Source organism: Fulmarus glacialis, unplaced genomic scaffold, assembly GCF_000690835.1.
Source record: "Fulmarus glacialis isolate BGI_N327 unplaced genomic scaffold, ASM69083v1 scaffold13883, whole genome shotgun sequence".
NCBI lineage: Eukaryota > Metazoa > Chordata > Aves > Procellariiformes > Procellariidae > Fulmarus > Fulmarus glacialis.
In genome coordinates this window covers 1-21,826 of record NW_009201134.1, presented here as the reverse complement: position 1 = coordinate 21,826, position 21,826 = coordinate 1, and the positions used below count along the sequence as shown (strand labels likewise).

The 21,826-nt window shown below is 37.8% G+C and overlaps 2 protein-coding genes across 2 annotated transcripts in view; one reads left to right on the top strand and one right to left on the bottom strand.

The window, feature by feature from the left end:
* The window catches only part of CFAP43 (cilia and flagella associated protein 43), a gene marked incomplete at its 5' end in the record, with an annotated part of 46,791 nt that extends 31,920 nt beyond the window's left edge, over positions 1–14,871 (top strand). The window contains 15 exons of the mRNA XM_009573841.1: positions 1,386–1,592; positions 2,383–2,481; positions 3,210–3,287; positions 3,929–4,054; positions 4,586–4,705; positions 4,787–4,894; positions 6,482–6,568; positions 6,872–6,960; positions 7,358–7,565; positions 8,350–8,462; positions 9,723–9,879; positions 10,689–10,853; positions 12,770–12,850; positions 13,913–14,066; positions 14,714–14,871. Of these exons, the coding sequence (XP_009572136.1) occupies positions 1,386–1,592; positions 2,383–2,481; positions 3,210–3,287; positions 3,929–4,054; positions 4,586–4,705; positions 4,787–4,894; positions 6,482–6,568; positions 6,872–6,960; positions 7,358–7,565; positions 8,350–8,462; positions 9,723–9,879; positions 10,689–10,853; positions 12,770–12,850; positions 13,913–14,066; positions 14,714–14,871 (1,950 nt within the window). The remainder of the gene's footprint in view (positions 1–1,385; positions 1,593–2,382; positions 2,482–3,209; positions 3,288–3,928; positions 4,055–4,585; positions 4,706–4,786; positions 4,895–6,481; positions 6,569–6,871; positions 6,961–7,357; positions 7,566–8,349; positions 8,463–9,722; positions 9,880–10,688; positions 10,854–12,769; positions 12,851–13,912; positions 14,067–14,713) is intronic.
* Positions 14,872–17,224: 2,353 nt separating this feature from the next.
* On the bottom strand, positions 17,225–19,438 carry SFR1 (SWI5-dependent recombination repair 1). Its single transcript, XM_009573840.1, has 3 exons — positions 19,328–19,438; positions 17,702–18,088; positions 17,225–17,468 (listed from the first exon to the last, which is right to left on the bottom strand). Exons 1-3 carry the CDS (start codon positions 19,421–19,423, stop codon positions 17,277–17,279), a joined length of 675 nt encoding a protein of 224 aa, XP_009572135.1. The 5' UTR covers positions 19,424–19,438; the 3' UTR covers positions 17,225–17,276.
* Positions 19,439–21,826: the final 2,388 nt, after the last annotated feature.

Genomic DNA, 21,826 nt, shown 5'->3' with positions numbered 1-21,826 from the left:
TTTCCCTATTATTTGTTGCTGAATGAAAGATCAGCTGGATCCTCACACCATTTCCTTTCTCTCCAGTCTTACCGTTCCTTCATTTGGAGTCTTCAATGTTTCTGTTATTTATTACTCATTACTATCAGACTCTCTTACTTGTCTTACCCTGGCCAGTTTATTAAGTAGTAAACATCCTACAGAATAGGCTTCTTATGAAGACCTACAAGGGTAGAAGTGGTTAAACTACTATAAAGCATTGTGCCCTCAGAGCTCTTTAAGGCTGTAAATGGTAGCAGAGCTCAATGATTATGCATTGTACTACATAAAATCTAGTAGCTACACTAGTGTTTAAAGTAGATGGGGAAGAAACAAAAGGAGCCCTTTTAGATGTAAGCTTGGATGTAACAAGATTTTTCTACTGAATGGCTTTAAAGAAGCATATGATATATATAAGTGTAGATATATCTTCAGTGTTCTTAGCCCAACGCAGCAAGCCTCCTGAGAGCTAGATGGCTGACTAGACATTGAGCACAGCCTTTTTTCTCCCAGCAACATTGTACCTTATCTGCCATCCTACTACATCCTAACTTATTATTATATTACAAATCTATGAAATAATCATGACACAAATATTTATTGTAATACAAATTGCAAACAGCTAAGCAGCTCAAAATGTGAAGTTTAATGATAGAACTGAAGTTCTTTTCGTGTTTCGTTTTAGTAAATTAACACATCAGGAGAGACACATGGTTTTCTCTCTCAATATTCTACTTTTCTTTGTTGAGATCAATTATTTAGGCTAAAGGAAGAAATTATCCATTAAGAATATATGCTTTTTAAAATCATTATAAGGTCTCAGGTGTTTTAAAAAAATTAGTTTCCAATGTTTATTTAATGGGCACATTTTACATACATCAGACAGAAAGCATATTGAAGCTGCAGGTGGCATCGCTTGAAAATCAGGAAAGTATGTCCTTAACTCTGCCTCCCTGTACCTGTGATTTACAATCTTTAGATATACAGGTTACGTGTTTTTTTTCTTTGAAGCCCCTTCTTCTTTCAGCGGAATAGTGCAAAAAACAGCAAATAGAAGGCAGCCTAATTTTTTATCTAGTTTCGGCAGCAGTATGTTTCTTTCAGAATCTTTGACAAATGGCAAATATGTAGAAGAAAAGGAATAAAAATTTCTAGGAAAAAAAAAAGAAAAAACTGATAATTTGTCCACCTCCATTTAACAAAGCTTGAACTCTGCCCTTATGATTTTCACAAAAGGGCTTTACCAGTTTATCTCCCTGTCACACACAAATACACACATTTATGATTCTGATAGCTTGAGAAGTGGTATATAATCATGGATGGATGTGACCTGTGCAGTATTGCTGTTTCCTTTTTTGGTATTTCAGGACATCATTTACAAAGTGAAAACTGCTTTTAATAAGGAATTTGACATAGTTGCGCAACAAAAGGAGCAGGAGATAGCACGAGTGAAAGAAAGAAACCTGAGGATCCGAGAAATCTTGGCACAACTTGACCTCCAAGTGGAAGTGTGGGAGCCAGCTCTTACAGATGATGAGATACCAGAGCGAGCACTCACTGTTCAGGATTCAGAGGTGTCTGAAAAATAAATCTTTCTCTTTCACCCACTGAAATACAGTTCTCTAATTCTTCTATTCCAGACATTGTGTCAGTACTGAAAAGCCTTAAAAGAGATGTGTCTGTGTACTTAAAATCATCTTTTTGACACTTTTGCTTCCCTTCTCTTTTTAGGGAGAAAGCTCTTAATAAGTCAATCTGAAATGAATAAAATGTATACAATCTTAATTTATTGCTTTTAAAAGTTTTTAATTGCCCATAAATTAAGTAGAAATTCCCTCTGTTCTTGACTATAAGATTCAAACCAGGCTTGCAGGGATTACTTCCATAGTTAAGGGTTTCTCTGTTTTCTCTGAGCACCATTTTGAAACTAAGTAGTTTCAAACTAAGTGTCTAGGTACCAAAATATACTTAGTACTGTACTTATAAATTCAATTGATAATTTATAAAGAAACACCATATTTCTTACACAACATATTCCACTGATCTCATCTGCTCTTTCTCAACAGTCTTTTCCCACTTCTCTCTGCTCTCCCACCAGTCTGTGTTATTCCCCTGTCAGAAAAGGTATGCACAAACACAACTAATATCAACAAAAATGATGGCAGTTTGTATTTTAGCATTTTTAAATATAGCTTTTGGAGCTGTTCAAAACAACAATTTTCTTCTTGAGGAATTTTATCATAAAGCAGAGATACAAAAAGCATTAAGAATTAGTATTACACCATCTTTCCAAATGTTCTTAGACCACATGTGATCATGTTTGGAGAAAAGAACTCTGACATGAACCTCATTTTCTTCCTTCAGATTAAAGTTGAAAAATACTTGACTCACCAAGAGACAGAGAAAGCAGAAATGCTGGCTAAGCTTGAAATGGAAAGACGCCTTCCTGCTATGGTATTTAAAGTAGTATCCTTTTTACTGATAGGCCTTTGTCTCTGATTAGGCTTATTTAGTTAATGCTGCACTGGAATATTCCAGTAATGTAGTATGGAAGAATAAATTTAAAATGGTAGGTAATGATGATGTGTGCCTTTTCCCTCTTATTATTGTTTACAATCAGAACTACATAGACCAGCTGGAGGAAAAAAAGATTTAGTGTTAGGCTCACAATTTTTAAAAATGTGCTTAGTGGCAATTAAAAATACCATATCAGGTGACTGGGCACTAGATACATTTCTAAATGCATCCTACTGCTCAATCACGAACTTTGTGCTTGATACGTGTTTGTTGACTGAGCGACCTCTGTTCTTCAGGGATCAGACTGTGAGATCATAATGCTTTCCTCTGGCTTTAAAATGCATCTGTGAAAAGCCTAAGATGGGTCTGGTCCCAAAAGAGGTGCACAATAAGACAGTGACACTACAACTTCCTTCATCCTAGCCTGCCAACTGGCCAGGAGTAGTCCATGCCTATGTATTCTTGGCATGTTTTAGTAAGTTATTTGGTATATGAACATCTGCTCACCAGAAAAAACTCTGAGACTTTTAGCATATTTCACATGCATCACCAAAGAGCATTAACCTACTAGTGACAGAGAGTACAATCGTATGGGTGAACTATTATCATTCCCAAAACTTCCAATTACTACACTTCCTTTTGTACCCTAAAATATTTTTTGTGGTTGTTCCCAGGACAATGAAAGACTGCGTGGTCTTAATGACATGATGGGTGGAGTGCTAGAAGTCAAAAAGGAAGACATCTTGAAAATGGTGAGCTGCATTTCTGACATATCATTTAGGTAGCTTGTGGGCTTTTAAGGAAACGTGAAATTCAACTAGCAAATATTTCCAACCTAAGTGATAGAAGAAAGTCAGAGAATTGTAGAATTGCATTATGCCTAGATACACTCCGTAAGACACCATACACTGGACTCAAAAGAGACCACAAGATTCTAGTGTCTGCATATGATTTACCCATCCACACCTGTCCCTATCACAGTGGAATACTATAGAAACATAACCTAGTATTACCATTACAACAACTGTATTGTTGGGGGAAGGGTCTGTTATCCATGGCTGTGATCGTACAGAAAAATACTGTGTTCCATTTAACTCAACAAATATAGACAGTACGGTATTAAAGGAAGGAAAGAATGTGAAGGAGTGTCACAGAAAAAGGATAGGGCCTGTAAGCAAGTGAGAGAGAATAGCACAATATACATACACCAAAACTACTGGTGCAAGTAACAGACCAGAGAAACAGAATATATATGTTACTTAGTCTTAACGCTTATACCTTACTTACCACTAAGAAATACCTTTCATTAAATTTGATGCATGTTATAGTTTGTTAGTGTGCTGATGGAGACTTAATACAGCTTTTGAAGCATATTTGTCTTTAATACTTCCAGGATATTCCTCCACCTCCTTTTATATCCAAGCCTGAGCATGTTTGGAATGATGAAGAAAAGCAAATATTTAGAGAACATGAGAGAAAAGTCAAGGAGCTGAATGAAGAAAAAGAAAAGTATAGAAGGGTAAATTAAAATGAGAAAAGAAGTAGTTTTGTTCACAGTGCTCATGACCAAAGCTTCTGATGTTTCTCAGGAGCTACTTCTAAAAATGAATACTAATAAATAGAATAAACGAAGAACAAATGAAGAACAAAGATCATGTGGCATGTTAAATAAGTCCTAGCTTAGACAGTAAAATAAGGCAATCTCTACTTATACCAATTAATACGTGCCAAAACTTGTGATATCTGACAAAAGGTAACTTTCCTTCACAAACGTACCAGTATTCCTAAAACATTTTTTTTCCAGGTTCCATTCCCAGAGTTGCTGATGCCATACACAAATAATGCAATTATATTTATCCTTCAAAGTGGTATTTGGACAACATAACTTGGTAGCCTGGCAGCACTCTCCTTCCAAACAAGTAATTTCTGGGACCTTTTGGCTGAAGGATACAGTTCCATATTGTGCATTCTCCAGCATCTGGTATACTGTATCAGAGCTTCTTTGTTCCTTCAGATGTAATATTGCTGCTCTTGTCCTTCCCTTCCCCAGTCACTGGAAAATGAATTGAAGAAACTCAAAGCTTCCATCCAGGAAACAACAGAAAATTTTGATGAGACTGTGTGCAAACTCTCTGAAAGGAAAGTGAAATTAGAGATGGTCATCTATCAGGTATCACAGAGAACATTAATTTTTCATCTCTGCCTCTGTGCAGGAGGAATGTTAACATTTTTTGTTACAATCTTTTCACAGGAAGAACTCAAAATAGTTAATCTCGTTTATGCTTTACTGTTGAATGAAGAGTTGGACACTAGAGAAGCTGGACTTCATAATTTCCTTATGAAAAAGGAGAAAGAAAAGGTAAGTTATCATTTGGAATGCTGTTCTTAGGAAAAGTGTAATATTTACAATACAATTTCTTGTGAAGACTGTTCTTTCCAAATCAAAATTTTGCCATAAATGATTTTCTGACAATTCACAGGGTCACTGATTTTTTTTTCAACTTGTACAGGTGACTTACATTATAAATACATATGTTTTTGAATAGATACCCATCTTGGTTCATCTGGAGTTCTTTGGTAAAGCTCCATACATTCAGAAGGGCATGCTGCTATTTGTTTGCTATATATAATATTTTTTAGCATCCAGTATCAAACTGGAAGCACCAATTATGATGCTTTTATGACAGAAAGATGCATAAAAGAATGTGTAATCTATCACATATTTCACTGAGGTGTCCAATGTAGGCCAGGGCCACGCTGACTTGTGTTTGCCAGTTCAAAGCATAGACAGAGGTGGCGTGTGAGTATCTGACCATGAAAACAGAACATACCACAGAGTACAAAGTTTTTATAGACTTATCGACCAATTTAATCTCCTGAAGAGTTTACCCATCCCTGACAAATCATATACAACTCTACAAAAGACTGGAGAGCACAAGTAGTAGATCTGGATTTCAATGCAAGTGCTTACTGCCCACAGTAATAATTTTGAGTGAATATTGTGTCCTGCCAATAGCTGTGTGATTCAGGTGATCTAAGTGGTGGTAGCCTGCAGGATGGTTCTGGCTCTTGGGACAATAGTATTCCATTTGCCCACTTTGTCTTCATGGAGCTGTTTCTGAGTCCACAGAGAATATATTAATGCCTCCCTATGTCAGATCTCCTACTCGACCTGTACAGACCTCTGTGTTTGGAGCTGCAAGCAGCCATTTGTATGTGAACTACAGGGAGAGGTTCCAAAGTAGGCATCTAGCCCCTACCACTGAATAGGCTGAACTAGTTTTCAAATTATGGGAGGCCAAGTGTATTCCAGATTACATTTTTCAAAATACAACTTTTTTTTTTAATTTTCTAGATGTTTCCAATGGTATATCTTTTGGTCCATGCAAACTGCCAAATACAACAAAACAGCCTCCCCAGCAGAGTATAAGCATTTAACAGCCTCGATAAAACAGATGAGCTTAGTATCCTCACACATAGCAGAACTATGTCATGACAACAGGGAAACTGCATTCTAAAATGAAGAACCCTCCACTGAACAGCATTTGAGAATTTTTGGCTGGTCTTGAACAGCATTTGAGAATTTTTGACTGGTCTTACTGTGATGACATGAAAGGAAAAGGAAATCTCTGTGCAAGTGAAAACAAGTATCAACATAGGTCCTTACATTCAAAGTTTAAACAGAAGACTTGTAAGCATTTGTATAAAATATTTCTTACGCTGATTTCTTACTTTCTTAAGCAGTGGTCTAGTTTAATTTCGCAGCTTCTCACCTTTTAGGGGTATCTACAAGTAACCGCATGAAGAAGGCATTATATTGTTAGTAAAAATAGCTCACAAGGTTTTTTCTAGAAATAAGAAAGTGTCAGCTTCATCAGTGTATATGAATGGCCATTCAATTCTGCTGGCTGTGTTTCATTCCTGAAATCTTCTGATTTTGCTATAGGTCAAGACTGCAAGAACAATCCAGACTACAAAAAATAAAATCGAAGCTTACATAGACACCTGTGAAAATGCAATAGCTGAAGAGAAGGTGAGACTCTCGACAAACACAAGGAGATTCAGAAATTAAAAAGTCAATGCTGTGTCTTGATAATGAGAAGAACATACTTCACTGTAAGTATGGGATGAGTTCTGGTCAACTTGCTGATCGCTGAAATTAAGCAGTAAAGGAGAGTATGTGCATAGAAGAATTTATTAAATAGTCCAGATTCCCATGCTGCTTGGGAGCACTTGCAAGAACACCACATTCTGTATTTCTAAGATATGGGCAGGTTGATGTGCTTTTTTAAAAATAACTTTGTGGTAACAAGGACACTTTCTGTTCTCCTCCTAGAATCTGGAATATGGTTTTACAAAGGAGTTTGCTGACGTACCTGCCAATCTCCTTGATGAACTTTTCCAACTTTACAAACATCGACCAAAGTAAGATCCCCCTTAATTCCATCTGTTTAAATACTAATATTTCTTGTGTGTCAAGAATAAGAATGCTATTTATTTCAATAGTCTAAATTATTTTGATAATCAGTAGATTGCCTGCTTTTTATTGGATAGTTAACAATGGTTGATTTTCTATCATACTAAGGATTGCTATTTTGAGTACTTACATTTCCTTATTTACCCCACACAATCTATTTTAAATGCAATCTAAATAATCATCAGTTCTCAAAAACATATATTCTTACTTTGTGTAAGATGCAGTCTCACCTATTTGCTTTTTGCAAGAGATTGAGAGTATGAAATGTTCTTAGTTGTTTGTAAGCTTCTTTTATGCAAGAGAAAATAAAAAGTAAATACTGTATGTACTGTGTATATGCACTAGGATCCCAGTGACAGAAAGGCTCCTTGACACCGCTAACCCATATGGGGACTGTTCAGGCTCAGCTGAAGATCACAAAGATGCACTTACCCTTTTAATGAAAGCCATGGATGAACTGGATAGTCCTGAGCACATGCCTAATGGCTTAGACCCATCTATATGGGAACATTTTTGTCTAGCTAGACGAAATAAAATGGAGAGTGAGGAGCTGGTATGTAAAATTCTTTATTTTGCCAGTAATCTTCTTGATATTTTCAGGTCTTAAACTTCTGCGGAGTTCAAATGTAGGGTCAAGCTAGTGGTGAAATGACAATGCAGCGTACTTAAGCTGCATTTGAGTTTGAAGGTTGCTTCTGGCCACATTCAATTCTGAATAATAGAAATGTCATCAAGGGAAACCAGCTCTAGTTCTCCTTCAGAGGAAAAATTAGCATATTAGTGTGGATGGATTTTACCAGAATGATTGTGACCTTGATATGGTTTCATTAAAAAAAGAGATATTTTTCCTTTTCTCTATCCATACCAAAAAACTATTAAGGTATTTGATTTCCATCATCTGTTGGAGTCGTTCCCTGCCATTAGCATTCTACATTTGCACCAATGCATTCCCATATTTTTCTACCAAGAGCAATTCTTAACGAAGGGTGTTGCTGGAAAGTTCTAGAAAGCTATTTATTCAGTTTAAAAGCATGAAGGTGTAAATCTGAATTATGCAGAGACAGAGATACATGACCTTTGACCAAGAGAGAAGGAAATGTGATTTCCCTTCATGTGAATAAACTGTGCATAAATGAATAAATTATTTTCTGAGCAGAGTGTAAAGATTGTAACCTCTATGTCTCATGTGCTCTACTGGGATTCTTAAAATACCAGGCTGCATATTTATGCATACATATGTCTTCTTAAGAACTTGTCTTCTCCGTTGTTGAAGAGGCTTGCCCTGACATACTGACAAAGTTGAAAAAGTTCAGAATGTCACGATATTGCTTGCTTAGGTGAAATGGAAAGTCCTAACACTGGCAGAGATGCAGGCCTTTCTCCAAAGAAGAATGGATGACAATGAGAAGATTAAGTCAGAAATAGAAGATATTTTCCAAGAACTCACTTGGTAATTTTATTTCTTTTCCTATGTTCAGCTACATTTTAATACTCCACCAACACAGAACCAAAAGTTACATACAGAATTACACAGCTGTGTTCTTCAACACTCTTTTATCTAGGATTCATCTAAGAGAAATGAGGTGTTATTGCAGCACATGTGAGCAGGCCAAACCAGTCTTAATCTACCATCTTAAGTAACAACGTCAGTAAGGATGACAGCATGGTCTTCAATGCAAACTGACTGCCCCAAAACCTACATCATACAATGAATCCCCCAAAGCCTTCAAGGCCATATTTACTAGCTAGCTCAGTTAAATTTTGCTCATGTAGGCCTAAGATACAGTGATCACTCCTAATTGCAATATGCTGCTCAGTCATGTGACACATGATTTCACTGAGCTGCTTAGACCTGCAATATTTCATTTTTTCATGTATATGACATAATTTTCACATTCATTGTCATTCACAAAAAAAACCCAGGATAAATTATACAAAAAAACGGGTGCTGGCTGGGAGTCTCCTCCATTTCCTTTTCAATTGTTGTTAAGATTCCTGTTCAGTAAGGACACTTTCTCTCAGAACATCTGCTACAGTAAGTTAAACTGAATCCAGCGGTTGAAAACTTCATGTATGGAAATAAGTTGTAAATTCTGTTGTCACTTTGGGAGCAAATAGAAGATAGGCTGTCAAAGAGTAACCCCTACATGAACATACCACTTACCAGTAATAAGTTGGCAATCAAGCACCACACAGCCGCTTGCTCACCCTCCCCCCCCATGCTGGTGGGAGGGGGGAGAGAGAGAGCAAGAGGAACAAAACCCAGGAAAAACAAGTGATGCAACCGCTCACCACCCGCTGACCGATGCCCAGCCAGGCCCTGAGCAGCGATCGCTACTCCCCAGCCAACTCCCCCCAGTTTATATACTGACCGTGACGTCATATGGTATGGAACATCCCTTCGGCCACTTTGGATCAGCTGTCTTGGCTGTGCCCCCTCCCAGCTTCTTGTGCACCTGGCAGAGCATGGGAAGCTGAAAAGTCCTTGATTTAGTGTAAGCAGTACTTAGCAACAACTAAAACGTCAGTGTGTTATCAACATTATTCTCATACTAAATCCAAAACACAGCACTATACCAGCTACTAGGAAGAAAATTAACTTTATCCCAGCCAAAACCAGGACAAAATATAAACATTTTGAGAATCATAGGAGTATTTATATAATCCTGTTGAAATCATTAAACATTGTTTTTGTTTTCTGCCATTTTAGGCTTCAGGAGGAGAAGATGAAACTTCAATTGAATTTGACTATCCAGTTTTTGCTAAAACAAGGACAGGTGGAATTGGAAAGTATTGAGATCCCAGAATACAGGGATGCCATTCTCATTAATAAGAGTGTTATTGAAGAATTGAATTGCTCTATCATGGTAATTTACATTATCTGAAGGAAATTTAAGCTTTTTAAACAAATGTATTGTCCTTCAGGGGCTCTGTTTTTTCTCACACCAGTAGGCTCCATTGTTATCTAGAGGCTATTAAGAATTCTGTAAAGTCTCTTACCATGATGTTAAGATTGCAATACAGACTGCTTTCTTGATGTTTGATCAATACAATTCAGATCAATGAAATGGCAACAGTTTTTAGACACGCCACACACACTCTGTAAATAGAAAATGCTAATATCATGGGCACCAGTCCAAAAATTCCCTCAAGGCAAACTTATAGTCATGTTGAGAAGCATTTGAACAGTAGCTTACATTAAGATTTAAAAAATTAATACACTTTTTTATGCAAGGTGAATTTGGTGATCACACTTAAAGGAGTTTTTCATACTCTCATTAAACATTCTTTTTTTAGACATTTTAGCTGTACAAAAATTGCTTGTTACTGCTACTGCACAAAGCCTTCAGTAACAACTGCAGAATACCTTATACAGAGCGAGTTTGTATTTTGTAGAGTTAAAATGCCTTCGCATTCTTATAAAAGATAAAAGATGGAGAAAGAGGTTAGTTGTAATTTTCTTCATCTCCTTCTACGATCCAAGGCTGTGGCACAGGGCATAAAAGGGAACAAAATTCCACAAAAGATAACCATCTGGAGCAAAGTCTGAAAGAGACTGCAGTATAGCATGTTTTCCTTACTAAAATTATAACTTTGGAAGCTTGCACATCTTTTTGCAAATAATTATTCCATAATCTGTAAAGTGTGTTAATTAAGATTAATCTATTTTTTTCAGGCTCAAGGAGAAAAAAAAATTGCTAGCATGGTGGAATGTAAAGAATTCTCTAAAGGGATTTTTCAGCTGGAATGGGAACACAAGAAAATGAGAATGCAGATAGAAGATCTGGAACAGAAGGCTCGGGATATTGTAACACTACCTATTTCAAAAGATCGCCAGCTAGTGAGTTACTTTCTCTAATTTATATTTTGACCGCAGAAAATTTTGCTGCCTATACCTGTAAGACCATTTATACCTCTTAAGTCTCTTACTATTACGGAGAAACCTGATGCCTAATAGGTCAACAATTCAGCTTTCAAAGGGAAGTTTTACTCTTGAGATTGATCAGTGATTAAGTTCTTTGGGATGTTCAGGTGTAAACAAAGGCAAAATTAGCCCTAACTCTTAGTGTTTCAAAATTGGCACTGAGAGTAAGGAATCAGGATTTTGCAGCTACAAGGAAGAGATCTTTTAAATCAAGCACATAACTTCCTTTTAAGTGAAAGGTCTGAGGTGCCCCCATCTGGTATCTCACAGAAATACTGTAATTTTTGCTCAGCATACAAAGATTGAGCGTTCTTACAGGAACCTGACTGACCCCCACTCCCTGCCATTTGTTGGCCCAGCAGCAGAAAGACAGGGAATTGTTTGGCAGGCAAGAGGCAGGCAAGAGGCAGCAGCTGGCCAGCAAGTCAGCACCCACATAGCTTTGAACAAGCCCAGCTAGCAGGCCAGAAAACAGGTAAATGTTGTGGGAGAGAGCCAAGGATACCAGTGGGAGAAGAGAGGAGGAAGAAGAGAGGTTGTAGGGGAAGCCTGAGGGTATTGCAGTATGGGATGTAGGGGACTGCATGGGTCCTGTGGAAAGCTGATGGGTTTGTGACAATGAGGTTGGGGGCATAAAGGTTTGGAGTAAGGGATGTTGGAGAATGGGTAGGCTGGAGGTATTTCAGAGGGGAGAGCTATAAAGCACAGAGAAAATGAAGAATGTTGGAGAGCAGGTAAGGGTATTGCAATTCAATCAAAAGCTTAAAAAAAAAATCCAAAACACGTGTTTTGCTCAGGCTTCATTTGTTTTGCTGCTCTCCAAACTGCTTGTTCACTTCTGAATCATAGCCAAGGGACTTCAGTAACTAACACCAACAAAACAGCTTTCCAAAGAGGTGATGTGACAACAAAAAATTCTTGTAGCAAATTTATTACCAGAGTGCTGCCATTAGCTCAAACTTCATTTAAACTGATGAGCAGAACTATTGCCCTTCAGAGAGAGTTAGACTTGCCCATAGCAAAGGCATATACCAATTTAATCAGAATTTGAATACTCTGAGGGGCTTAACTTTTTGAGTAGAAATGTGGGGCTAGTAGGAAAGACAAGGCAACAGAGACCCCAACAATAGGAACAGAAAGAAAGATGGCTTAGATAAATGTGTGAGGGTAAGGACCGGAGAACACCTGGAATGAACACCTAACTAGAGAAGTCCACAAAATTTTCCTTGTCACTTTGGTGGGACAGTACTCTGGAGGGATGTATCTACATCTACAAAAAACTGTCTACTGCCCATTATGGGTCATACAGACTGTTTTACCATTTGTCATTTGATAAAGAGATATTTTAGTAGCAGTGTGCCCAAGAAAAAATCTTTAATAAATTCTCTGAAATCTGAATTACAATGCAGATATAAGAACAATACAAGAAATAAGAATTAGTAGGAAGCCACTTGACAGAAAATAATCACTTTTTTCTCTGGCCTAAAGACACACAGTATAGCACTTTGGCCTCCAGCTGTGTTAGCTTAGACTACCTCATAAGCAAAAGTATAGCTTGGGTTTTTTGACAACCTCACAACAAATTTGATTGGTCTTTGTTTCTGTTAACACATAATAGATAACATCCTTTTTAACAGCTGTACAGTCTAGTATTCACACAGCATCCAAGAATATCTTTACCATGTCCATTTATGATCACTAGTAAGCCTTTCCACTCTGCAGAATTCTAGTTTTTTGAGTTTCACATAGTATCATTGTCTTTACAGAAGTGTGGAATTGTTGAGAACAAACAGGCTTAATAAGATGGGTTTTTTCTGTTTTTAATTCTTTAGTTCCTAACTGTGCTGAACTATGACAGCCGCATTGCCCACCACATTTCAGTGATGGAGCAGACTCTTGGCATCATGGATAAGGTAAAACCTAAGTGAACCACCACATTTGAGAGACACATCCTTAGTTTAAACGCAACTCCTCTCCTTCATTAGCAAGAGGTGTTTGTAAGGAATAACTGCAACTGATGTAGGCATACTAACTCTTCAGCTAACTCAAGGACTGTTGGAGCATAGCCTTAACAAGATGAATATATATATCCATGTATTTATTCACCTGGCTTTCAATAGTTTCTTCAACTTGCACAGAGCTATCTACAGCAGCAGTTCTCTAAAGTCTTTGGAAGCAGTCATCATACATTGATTGCTGCATAAGTCAACCCTATGGAAAGAAGTCTACTTGCTCTGTTACTGGAATTAAATGCTTTCCGTCCTGAACATCTGAATGCAGATCTGCTTATCACTTCTTACACAGCATTGCCTAAAAAAGTCACTCTTCCATTTCTAATGAAGCATTCTTCCAGTCTTCACTGCTTAATGTTTCTCTCCAGGAGCACCAGCCTGTTCATAACATCATTCCTCCCCTCTATTCAAAATAACACAGACACAACAATCTGATTTGCTGGCTCCCTCATCTATTTCAATATTCAAATTATGATTATCCTTGTTTTTAAGTGATTCCACTGGATTTTGTCCAGGTTCCTCTAGCTGGCATCAGCCTCCTTTTCCTCTTCAAGCTTTAGTATTTATCTTGTCCCTGTACAGTCCATCCGACAGCTTCAGCACAACAACCCTTTCTTCAGCAGCTCCTAGCATCCAAGAGTGTTCTCAACTCACTGATTCCATTGACTTTCTTTCCTCCCGTTGCCTTTCAAGTTTTATCTTTAATATGTCTCTCCCTGACCCATACCTCTTTGTTCCTTGTCTGCTACTTATATTAGAACTCCATAAAGCATACTGGAATACAGTGTGTGTGAAAGACACTATACGAAGTAAAGCTAGAATGTGCTACTAGTCAAATCAAAATACATGAGAGTTTATTGAGCTACAGTGCAGTGCTTAAGATTGTAGGTTTCCATCAGAAGTTTGTCTGAATAGCTTTTGTATAAGCTCATATATTTGCTTTATTCATTTGGAAATGGACAGCTGCACAAGAAGAACGTGAAGAACCATCAGAAAAGAATTAAAGAGTTGGAGAAGTGCATCTGTTTAAAAGCGCAAGCAAACTACGAGCTCAGCCTGAAGCTGAAAGAAATGCTCGTCTCTGTTTCAGAAAGGAGGCACATCTTTGAGGCAGCCGGTGAGTCACAGTAATGCACTTTAAGTCACAAGCAAAAAACATTCAGAAAATATCTCCAAGGCTAGACGGTCCTGTTCTCCATCAGCATCAGCTAAGGGGCAAGGAGTGCCTATTTATTACTGTACGTGCACAATTAGCAGTGCCCTTTCTACCACAACAATTTAACATCGTTTACTTAAGAGCATACCTAGAGAATGTTGCTCTTGTAACCAAATTTAATTGACTAACTTGCTGAAACTATTTAAGTCAAAATATTAGTCATTAATATCTTCATTAGACAACATACTTTCATTCTTTCTCGGAACTGTTCAACCCACTTCTTTCCACCCATTCAAGGGAACAGAGAAAGTAACATGAAGCTGAGAAGGGTATTCACTATTAGGAAAACTGTAGAGATCTTTCCACTAGTAAAACAGAGATTTTCAAAACAGTGGGTACTTGCTAGAAACTAAAGGAAACATGCCCAGTGCTTTTTTGAAATTTTTTGCTTTATTCAGTACTATAGACTCACGCCCAACTGTGAGCCTTTTTTAAAATGCTTGCCTATTTTATACAGAACTTGGAATAACCCCAGGACAGGTCCAATATAAATATAAACTCTGCATCCCCTGAAGTACAGGCTAACCCTTATATCTTGTTTTATGCAGGCACACAGCACGTTTCCAAAAAGATTGCAAAGCAGCGTTACCGAGAGATTTTGAAGCAGAAACACCTAAGGGGTCTTGTAAAGGAACAAGAAGAACAGTTTGAAATCCTTCAGGAGGAAGTTGAAAGACTGAGATCAAGAACATTCCCTATTCTTTAAAAACCAGAGTCCGCGTAGATGTATAATACCATGGTCTTGTCTAACCAAAAGAGCTTGGACATCTACCTTTTCTCCCTGAACTTTTCTTTCCACAAATGATTTCTTCTGTAATTTCTTTAAAAAATAACTTCAGTTTGAAAGATGCATGTTTTTCTGTTTTGTACATTTTATACCTAGTCTTATCCCCATTATATTTCAGTTCATGAGATACAACATTTCTGTTGTTTTGATTATATAAACCATATAGTTCATTACAGAAGACAAAGGGTACAAGAAAGTGTAGACTGATAGAAGAACAGGTGTATTTGTATATCTTTAGTCTGCAATATGCAATTGTAGAACATTTTGAAGGTGAAGTACTGCAAGAAATCCATGAATTTGCATCTGTTAAAATTTGTCTGTGGCTTTGACTTCATTGTGCTTTTTAGAATATATTTACACCTGTGATGGCACAGGTGTAGGTGGCTGAGAAGATGAAGGTATGCTTTGGCATGACCATGTGTGCTACTTGGCCCAGTCCTGGAAGCTGCTCTTGCTTTTGATAGCATGATGACCCACAGCCACCAGTAGCTGTGGCTGGCGGCCCCGGGCGACCAGCCACCGGTGGCTGTGCCTCCTGCCACTGGCAGAATCACAGGAAAACTAGGTTTGGAAGCATCTGGCCTCCTGAAATAGTTGCTGCTATCTCCCACCCCTTCACATTGATACACAGTCTATTCTCCTGCCAGATCTCTCTAAGAAAGATAAAGAACCCTTGGTAAAATTAACCACTGCTGGAGACTGATCTACCTACTCAGGCATTCTCACCAATTTTTATTTCCCTCTTCCATGGTGTGTGGTGATTCTTCTCCTCCTTTCATAAATTCACATAAAATCTAAACTCATTCCATTGTGAAAGCATTAATAGCTTTGATACCTTAGTTTAACAAAATTCAACACTTGCAAGGAAAATTACTTCTGTTGTGATCTTGTATACCACCTCCTTTTTTGCTTTATCATGTCTAACTGGGGTTTGTAAGGATTCTAATTACATCTCCATTCTTCTTGCAAGACTTTTTTCTTCTTGCTGAAACTTCCCTAGAAGTAACAGAGTTCCAAATTTGCCAAGGATCTCAGGGAAGAGAACTGCCCCCTTCACCAGGCAGCATCATCTTTCTTTATTAACCTAAAGAGGTACTAGAAACAGTGTCTTAATACTCAAAATGTGATTAGAAATAAAGGTTGTTCTTCACTAATTCTCTCTGGACAGCAACATTCAGTATTCTTAAGAGCAAGCTGTGGATACAGATTTAAGTCTAATGAGTCCTACCACTGTTAAAAGGGTATGTATGATCTTTGATTTTCTCTCCCTTGAGATAAGTAATTACTCCCTTATTAAGGAAACAGGAAATGCTACCTGTAAACAAAAGACAATAAGGAATGTGATCACATATAAAACAATATTCATAGCAGGGAGAGCTGTAGAGTAGTTAAGATTTATGTATTGTTACACTTGACGAGCAATGGGTTTAAGGAGGATAAAAGCAGACAGAAGTCAGCACACTATATGCATAGGCCATAATGAGGAAATAAGCAATTTCAAGTTAAGATTATAAAAAAAAAATTTAAAAAGACAACACTTACTGGAGAATAAATGAAATGCTTAAGTTTTATTCAGCTTTATGATGCTGTATTTGAAGCACTCCCATTAGACAAGGCCTTGTTTTTCTTTTATTTGAAGAGAGAAAACACCTTGGCTCTCACATGAAGTAGTACAGTAGACAGATGTTGGTTGCAATTTTCTTGCCTTCCCTTCTATTATCTGAGCCTGTGGCAGAATGCTTAAGTGACAGCTTCCCTGAAGACAACTGTCTGGACCAGTATCTAAAAATGATTGCACATTATGGCACATTTCCCTCAGTAATAATTAAAGCTATTGAGAACACCTCATTGCAGCTTCAGAATATTAACAACATGAAAATTAGTTATCTTTACTTAGCTCACAAAACGCTGTCATTAACTGACAGGCAGCAGAAAGACATTTGTAAAATGGGGAACTGAACTCTTCCCCATCTGGACATCAACAGAAATGACAATTAATTTGAGTTCATTATTTCAAGAATGGACTGACTTCCACCTGTTAAAGTATTATTTTATTTCATTTTATTTTTATTAAATAACTATTCACTGATCAAGTTATCGAGCCAGGTTTTCCAAAACAGCATGAGTTTGATCTTTTCCATTAAGTAATGCCTTTTACACAGTGCCTACTGTATCTAAGTACGGAGCTTTACAAGTATCTCCTGAGAAAACCTCCTAACCTCAAAGCATAAAGTCCACTGTCTGATCAACACTTCTTATGTGATCAGAATTTATTCAGTCTCTTCTGCTTATGCCTGTGTAATTGAAAGCTTTGCACCTATAGATCATGCATCTACAAAATCTTCTTCTGTTCTGCTGTAGTGCAATAACTGGTCTTCTAATCCAAAAGTATCTACCAGCTGAGTGAGACTCACTTTCTTGCCATCTGCAGAAAAGGCTGACTGTAGTTCATACAGCATCAGCTGGGTACTACTTCTCCATTTCACTATCAAAGCCTGCAGTTCAGACAGGTTGTTCTGAAATTGGGACAAAAACAAAAAAAATGTTATCATTGGCTGAAATGTGGAGGTTTTTGATACCCTGCAGGTGTATTTTTATAAAATGTCTTAAACTGAGACAACACACAAACACCACACAAAAAAAAAAAAAAGTGAGTCAATATTGTTGCTTAAATCAATAAATGAGGATCACACTATGAATAGTACTTCAAAGAATGACTTAAAAGTGCTTTTTTAGAGGTTTGCCTCACCTTAGATCGGTACATCTTAACCAGTTTGAGCCTTCGAAGTAGTTCTTCCTTTTCTTGCACTTGTTTCACCAGCCTTACTTTTTCTTCCAGGGACTGTTGCTGACTAAGATCAGCCTGTAGCACATGAGAATTCTCTGCTGACCCACAGAGATCATTTTCCTGTAAGGGACTTTTGAAACATGTATGTCCAGTGCCGTTTCTTTCCAGGTTTTCAGAACCATCTTGTAATCTGGAACAATCTGTATTTATCTTTGGCAGGCACCCTTTGTCAGCATCAGCACAATCTTTTTCTTCAGTGTCTATTTTGAGCCGCTTTGCCACTGTAAAGTTCGCATTAAATGAACGTCTTGTTTTCCTTAATCGCTCCCTCAGAGCTGCACTCAGTGGCTAAAAAAAAACAAACCAAACCAAAACAAACCCAAAACAAAAAACAAAAGAGAACAACAAAAAAACCCCAGAAGGATTAGAATAATCTAATCTTTTGATAAAATTTCAAAGAACTGTTTACCCTGGTTATTATTTACATAGAATATGTCATATATGTAAAGATAATTGTAAAGCCAGACTTCCTAATTCTCACTACAGCTTTCACAAACATAACAAAGTTAACTTCTTCCTTTCACATGTGTTTGCACATGCAACTGCAAGATATGGAAAGATATTTTTCTAGGAGAAAATCCTGTACTCCACTGAGGCAAACCTACTCATCTAGTCTTTGTGCAGAAGATATATAGCGTATTTCAACTTGGCTGATTTTATTCCATTATGTTCAATTTCACCCTCTAGTTTAATGGAGATAAGGGATGGGGTTTTTTTGCTGTTCCATCCCACCACAAATACACTTTCTGTATTAGCACTAGTATAAAACATCTGTATTCTACTTGAGACTATTAGAAATGATCTGTATAATTTTGACTTGTTCATGCTTTGAGATCCTTTACTGATAAGCATCTAAAAAGTGATTCTTTTTCTTCAAAGAAGTTAACAATTCTTTTCTTTGTCTTCTTTTTTTTTTTTTTTTTAATAATTTGTGTCTAACCTTCTTACCTGTGAAAATATACTAAAATATGGGAGAGAGGGATTAGTTAAGGAACACTTGCAAACTAGCCCTATCCTGCGTAGGTCCAGATGCTGAGCGTGACAGCATCACCATAACGCATGCTAGGATGGACACCAAAGTAGAGCTCAGCATTATGGATAATATACAAACTGAAAGCAGTGTACTTTGTTCAAGTGCAAGTAGAAGTCACAGAAAGTCATTCTGCATACACAGCAACCCAGAAAACTAGGATTTAAGAAAACTGAAGATGACAGATTAAAAAAAAAAACCAAAACAAACCCAACAAAACCCACCACAAACCCTACATTGTATTCAAATTTATTAGTATGGCATTTTGGGTATACTGCTCCATCACTTTATATTCACAGCAAACATCTGCATATTCAGAGCAAAGTATACCAAGTGCGTTCCTCACCTGAACAACCTTGTAGCTATAGGTATAAGCTACCTATCTTTAGCCTTCCAGCAAACAGTATCTCAGTGACTTCCAACTACTTGATGATTTCACAAGCATTTTTGTTACTATGAAGAGTCACATTACTGGAAAAACGAATAAGTTTTCTTACCTGTTTCCCTGAGCTAGTGCCCTGTGGAGCTGCTGTCCCAGAATCTTTTGGAGTATTGCACAAAGACGTCAATTTATCAAACACTGGTTCTTCCATCTTGAGATGGATAGCAGTTTCTGTTAAAAGACAGAATGAATTACGTATGGTGCCATTTTCACCTGATTATAATGAGCCATGTGGCTGTAGAAATTAGTAAAAAGCTCTAATAAGAAATACTAAGGCTTATTTTCTAATTGTTAAGTTCAAAAAGACATCTGCATAAGTTACACAACTGTTTCATGTGCTAAGTAGCACCTTGCTTTGTGAATGGCTTTTCTTCAAGAGGATGAATGACACTATTAACTGGTATGAAGTATCTTATTGTGAATATTGTATATTATTTTTCCCTCACTCATAAAACTCTATGGAATTTTTTCTTAAAAAGATGAAAAATATTATAAAAAAATCTTACAGATATTCTCCATTATAATTTCTTTTCTATCTGATATCCTCTTTCAAGAGTGAAAAAGGAGCAAGACAACTTATGAAGCACTCGGACACATTATATTATGCCTATAAATCCAAGGTCAGATCCTGCAACATCGAACTCTTCAAAAAAAGCTCACTCCAAACAAACTGTATTTTCTTAACCTGAATGACCCTTACTGCTTGTCTAACTCAAAGGAATAATCCTAAGTCAGGTTGTGAAGAACCAATCCTTTCATTTAACTGCATCCCAAGCAGTGATAAAAGGATTGTTGGGAGCCACAAGATTTTTATTGTTCACATGTATAAACAATTAATCTTTTCTATAAAACAAAGTAATTGGGTACCCAGGTCTGTGAAAATAATCCACTGTCTCATTTGATCCTTCTGGGAATGCTGCTTAAAAAAGTATTACTCACACAAGTAGAATTTTAGATTAGAAGTAAGCATCTCCAGATCGCTCAGAAAAGCACCTTAATTAAAATGACAAGTCATACCTCTCAGCAGGTACCAACTTCAAATTGATTTGGCAATGCTTAACTTAGTTTAGCACTTGTGAACCACCTGCTAATGACCAAAATGCAGCTGGAAAATCATCAGCTACACCTCTGTTTACCTGCAAATTGCACTTAGGAGTTTCAAAACAGAAGCCTCTTAAAAATAAAATCCTGCAAACAAGTCACTAGGCAACACAAGACTGGAAAAAGGGGCTTCCTCTTCAGAGATGAAACATACCAAAGCCTCGGTATGCCAAAGCCTTACTAACCCAGCAACCCTGGTCCTCCTGGCTCTATACCAAAGGATGCAGGTCCTCGTTTATCTTACAAGTCAAGATTCCCCCCAGTTGTTCAAAATTCAACATATGGTATTCTATTAAAAAAAAAACAGACTTCAGTAAAGAAAGTCTAGTTAACTGGGTATTTTAGCAATCTGTCAATTAAACAGGAAACCCACAGCACCTATTAAATATAATGCAAGTTATCACTATTATTTCTTAATGTAAGCAAGAGCCTAGAAAAAGCTACATCATGCCTATGTATACAATATGTCACAAATATGTAATAAATCTTACTAAGTAGCAAAATAAATTCAAGCCTAAGAGTTAGCTTCAAACAGACTTGTTCAACTCTTTCAAAATAAATCCTGTGACTCTCTGCCTTTACATTCTAATGCAGATTATTTGTCTTCAAATGACCATGACTACAATTAATACTTTTTCCAATGCTATTACTTTAACTGTTTGACAGCACATTCACATAAATCTCTTGCACCCTTAAATCCTTCCCCAAGATCTCAGCCTAAGAAGCCTTTACATTTTCAAGTAGCGATGCTATTTATCACACAGAAAAATAATTCTGTCCAGCAAGTAAGGAAAACTTGGGCTAGAAGGAGAAAAGACAATTTTGCACTTCAGTACTTACTTGATTTTGCACTTTGGGTAAGTCCCTGATGCTACCTACCTCAGTTTTCCTGCTTATAGCTACAGTATGCAACAGCACTCACTCCTTTTACGTTCTGCTCTCACCAACAAAGGCTCTGTTAACACCCAGTGACAATTTTTCCCTAGCTACTTTTCCACCCTACAGAGAAGCAGAAAGAAGACCGGGCAGCTCATAAGCAGAGCCACAAATCCAAGGAGCTCTTTCTGCGGTGACACACCCGGAGGGCCAAGAGGCACCCCAGAAACGGAGCACAGCGGAGGCCCGCAGCGCAAGGACAGTCCAAGCCAGAGGCTGCTCCCACGCCGCGGAGCGAGGGGAGGCCCCCCACGGAGCACACGGCCCTTTTTTTTTCTACGGAGGCCTAGCCCGCCCCTAGGAGCCAGCTGGGCCAGGAGGCGGAGTGGGGGTCGAGGAAGGAGACAGCCCTGAGGGGCCTCTTCCCCTCTCCACCACCAAGCCGTGGGGAGCAGAACGCACTCCCCTCAGACACCAAGGCCAGGAGCCGAGCGGAAAAAGCCCTCCCCGGCCTCAGCGCTTCAATCTCCCGCTTCCGGGGGAAAGGGGCGGGGCCAGTGGGGCGCTGGCAGTGCGC

Coding starts and splice junctions, on each gene's coding strand:
- SFR1 (XM_009573840.1), bottom strand. CDS start 19,423: ATGGAAGAACCAGTGTTTGATAAATTGACGTCTTTGTGCAATACTCCA. Junction 18,089..19,327: donor GCACTAGCTCAGGGAAACAG/GTAAGAAAACTT, acceptor GTTTTTTTTTAG/CCACTGAGTGCAGCTCTGAG. Junction 17,469..17,701: donor TTAAGATGTACCGATCTAAG/GTGAGGCAAACC, acceptor TCCCAATTTCAG/AACAACCTGTCTGAACTGCA.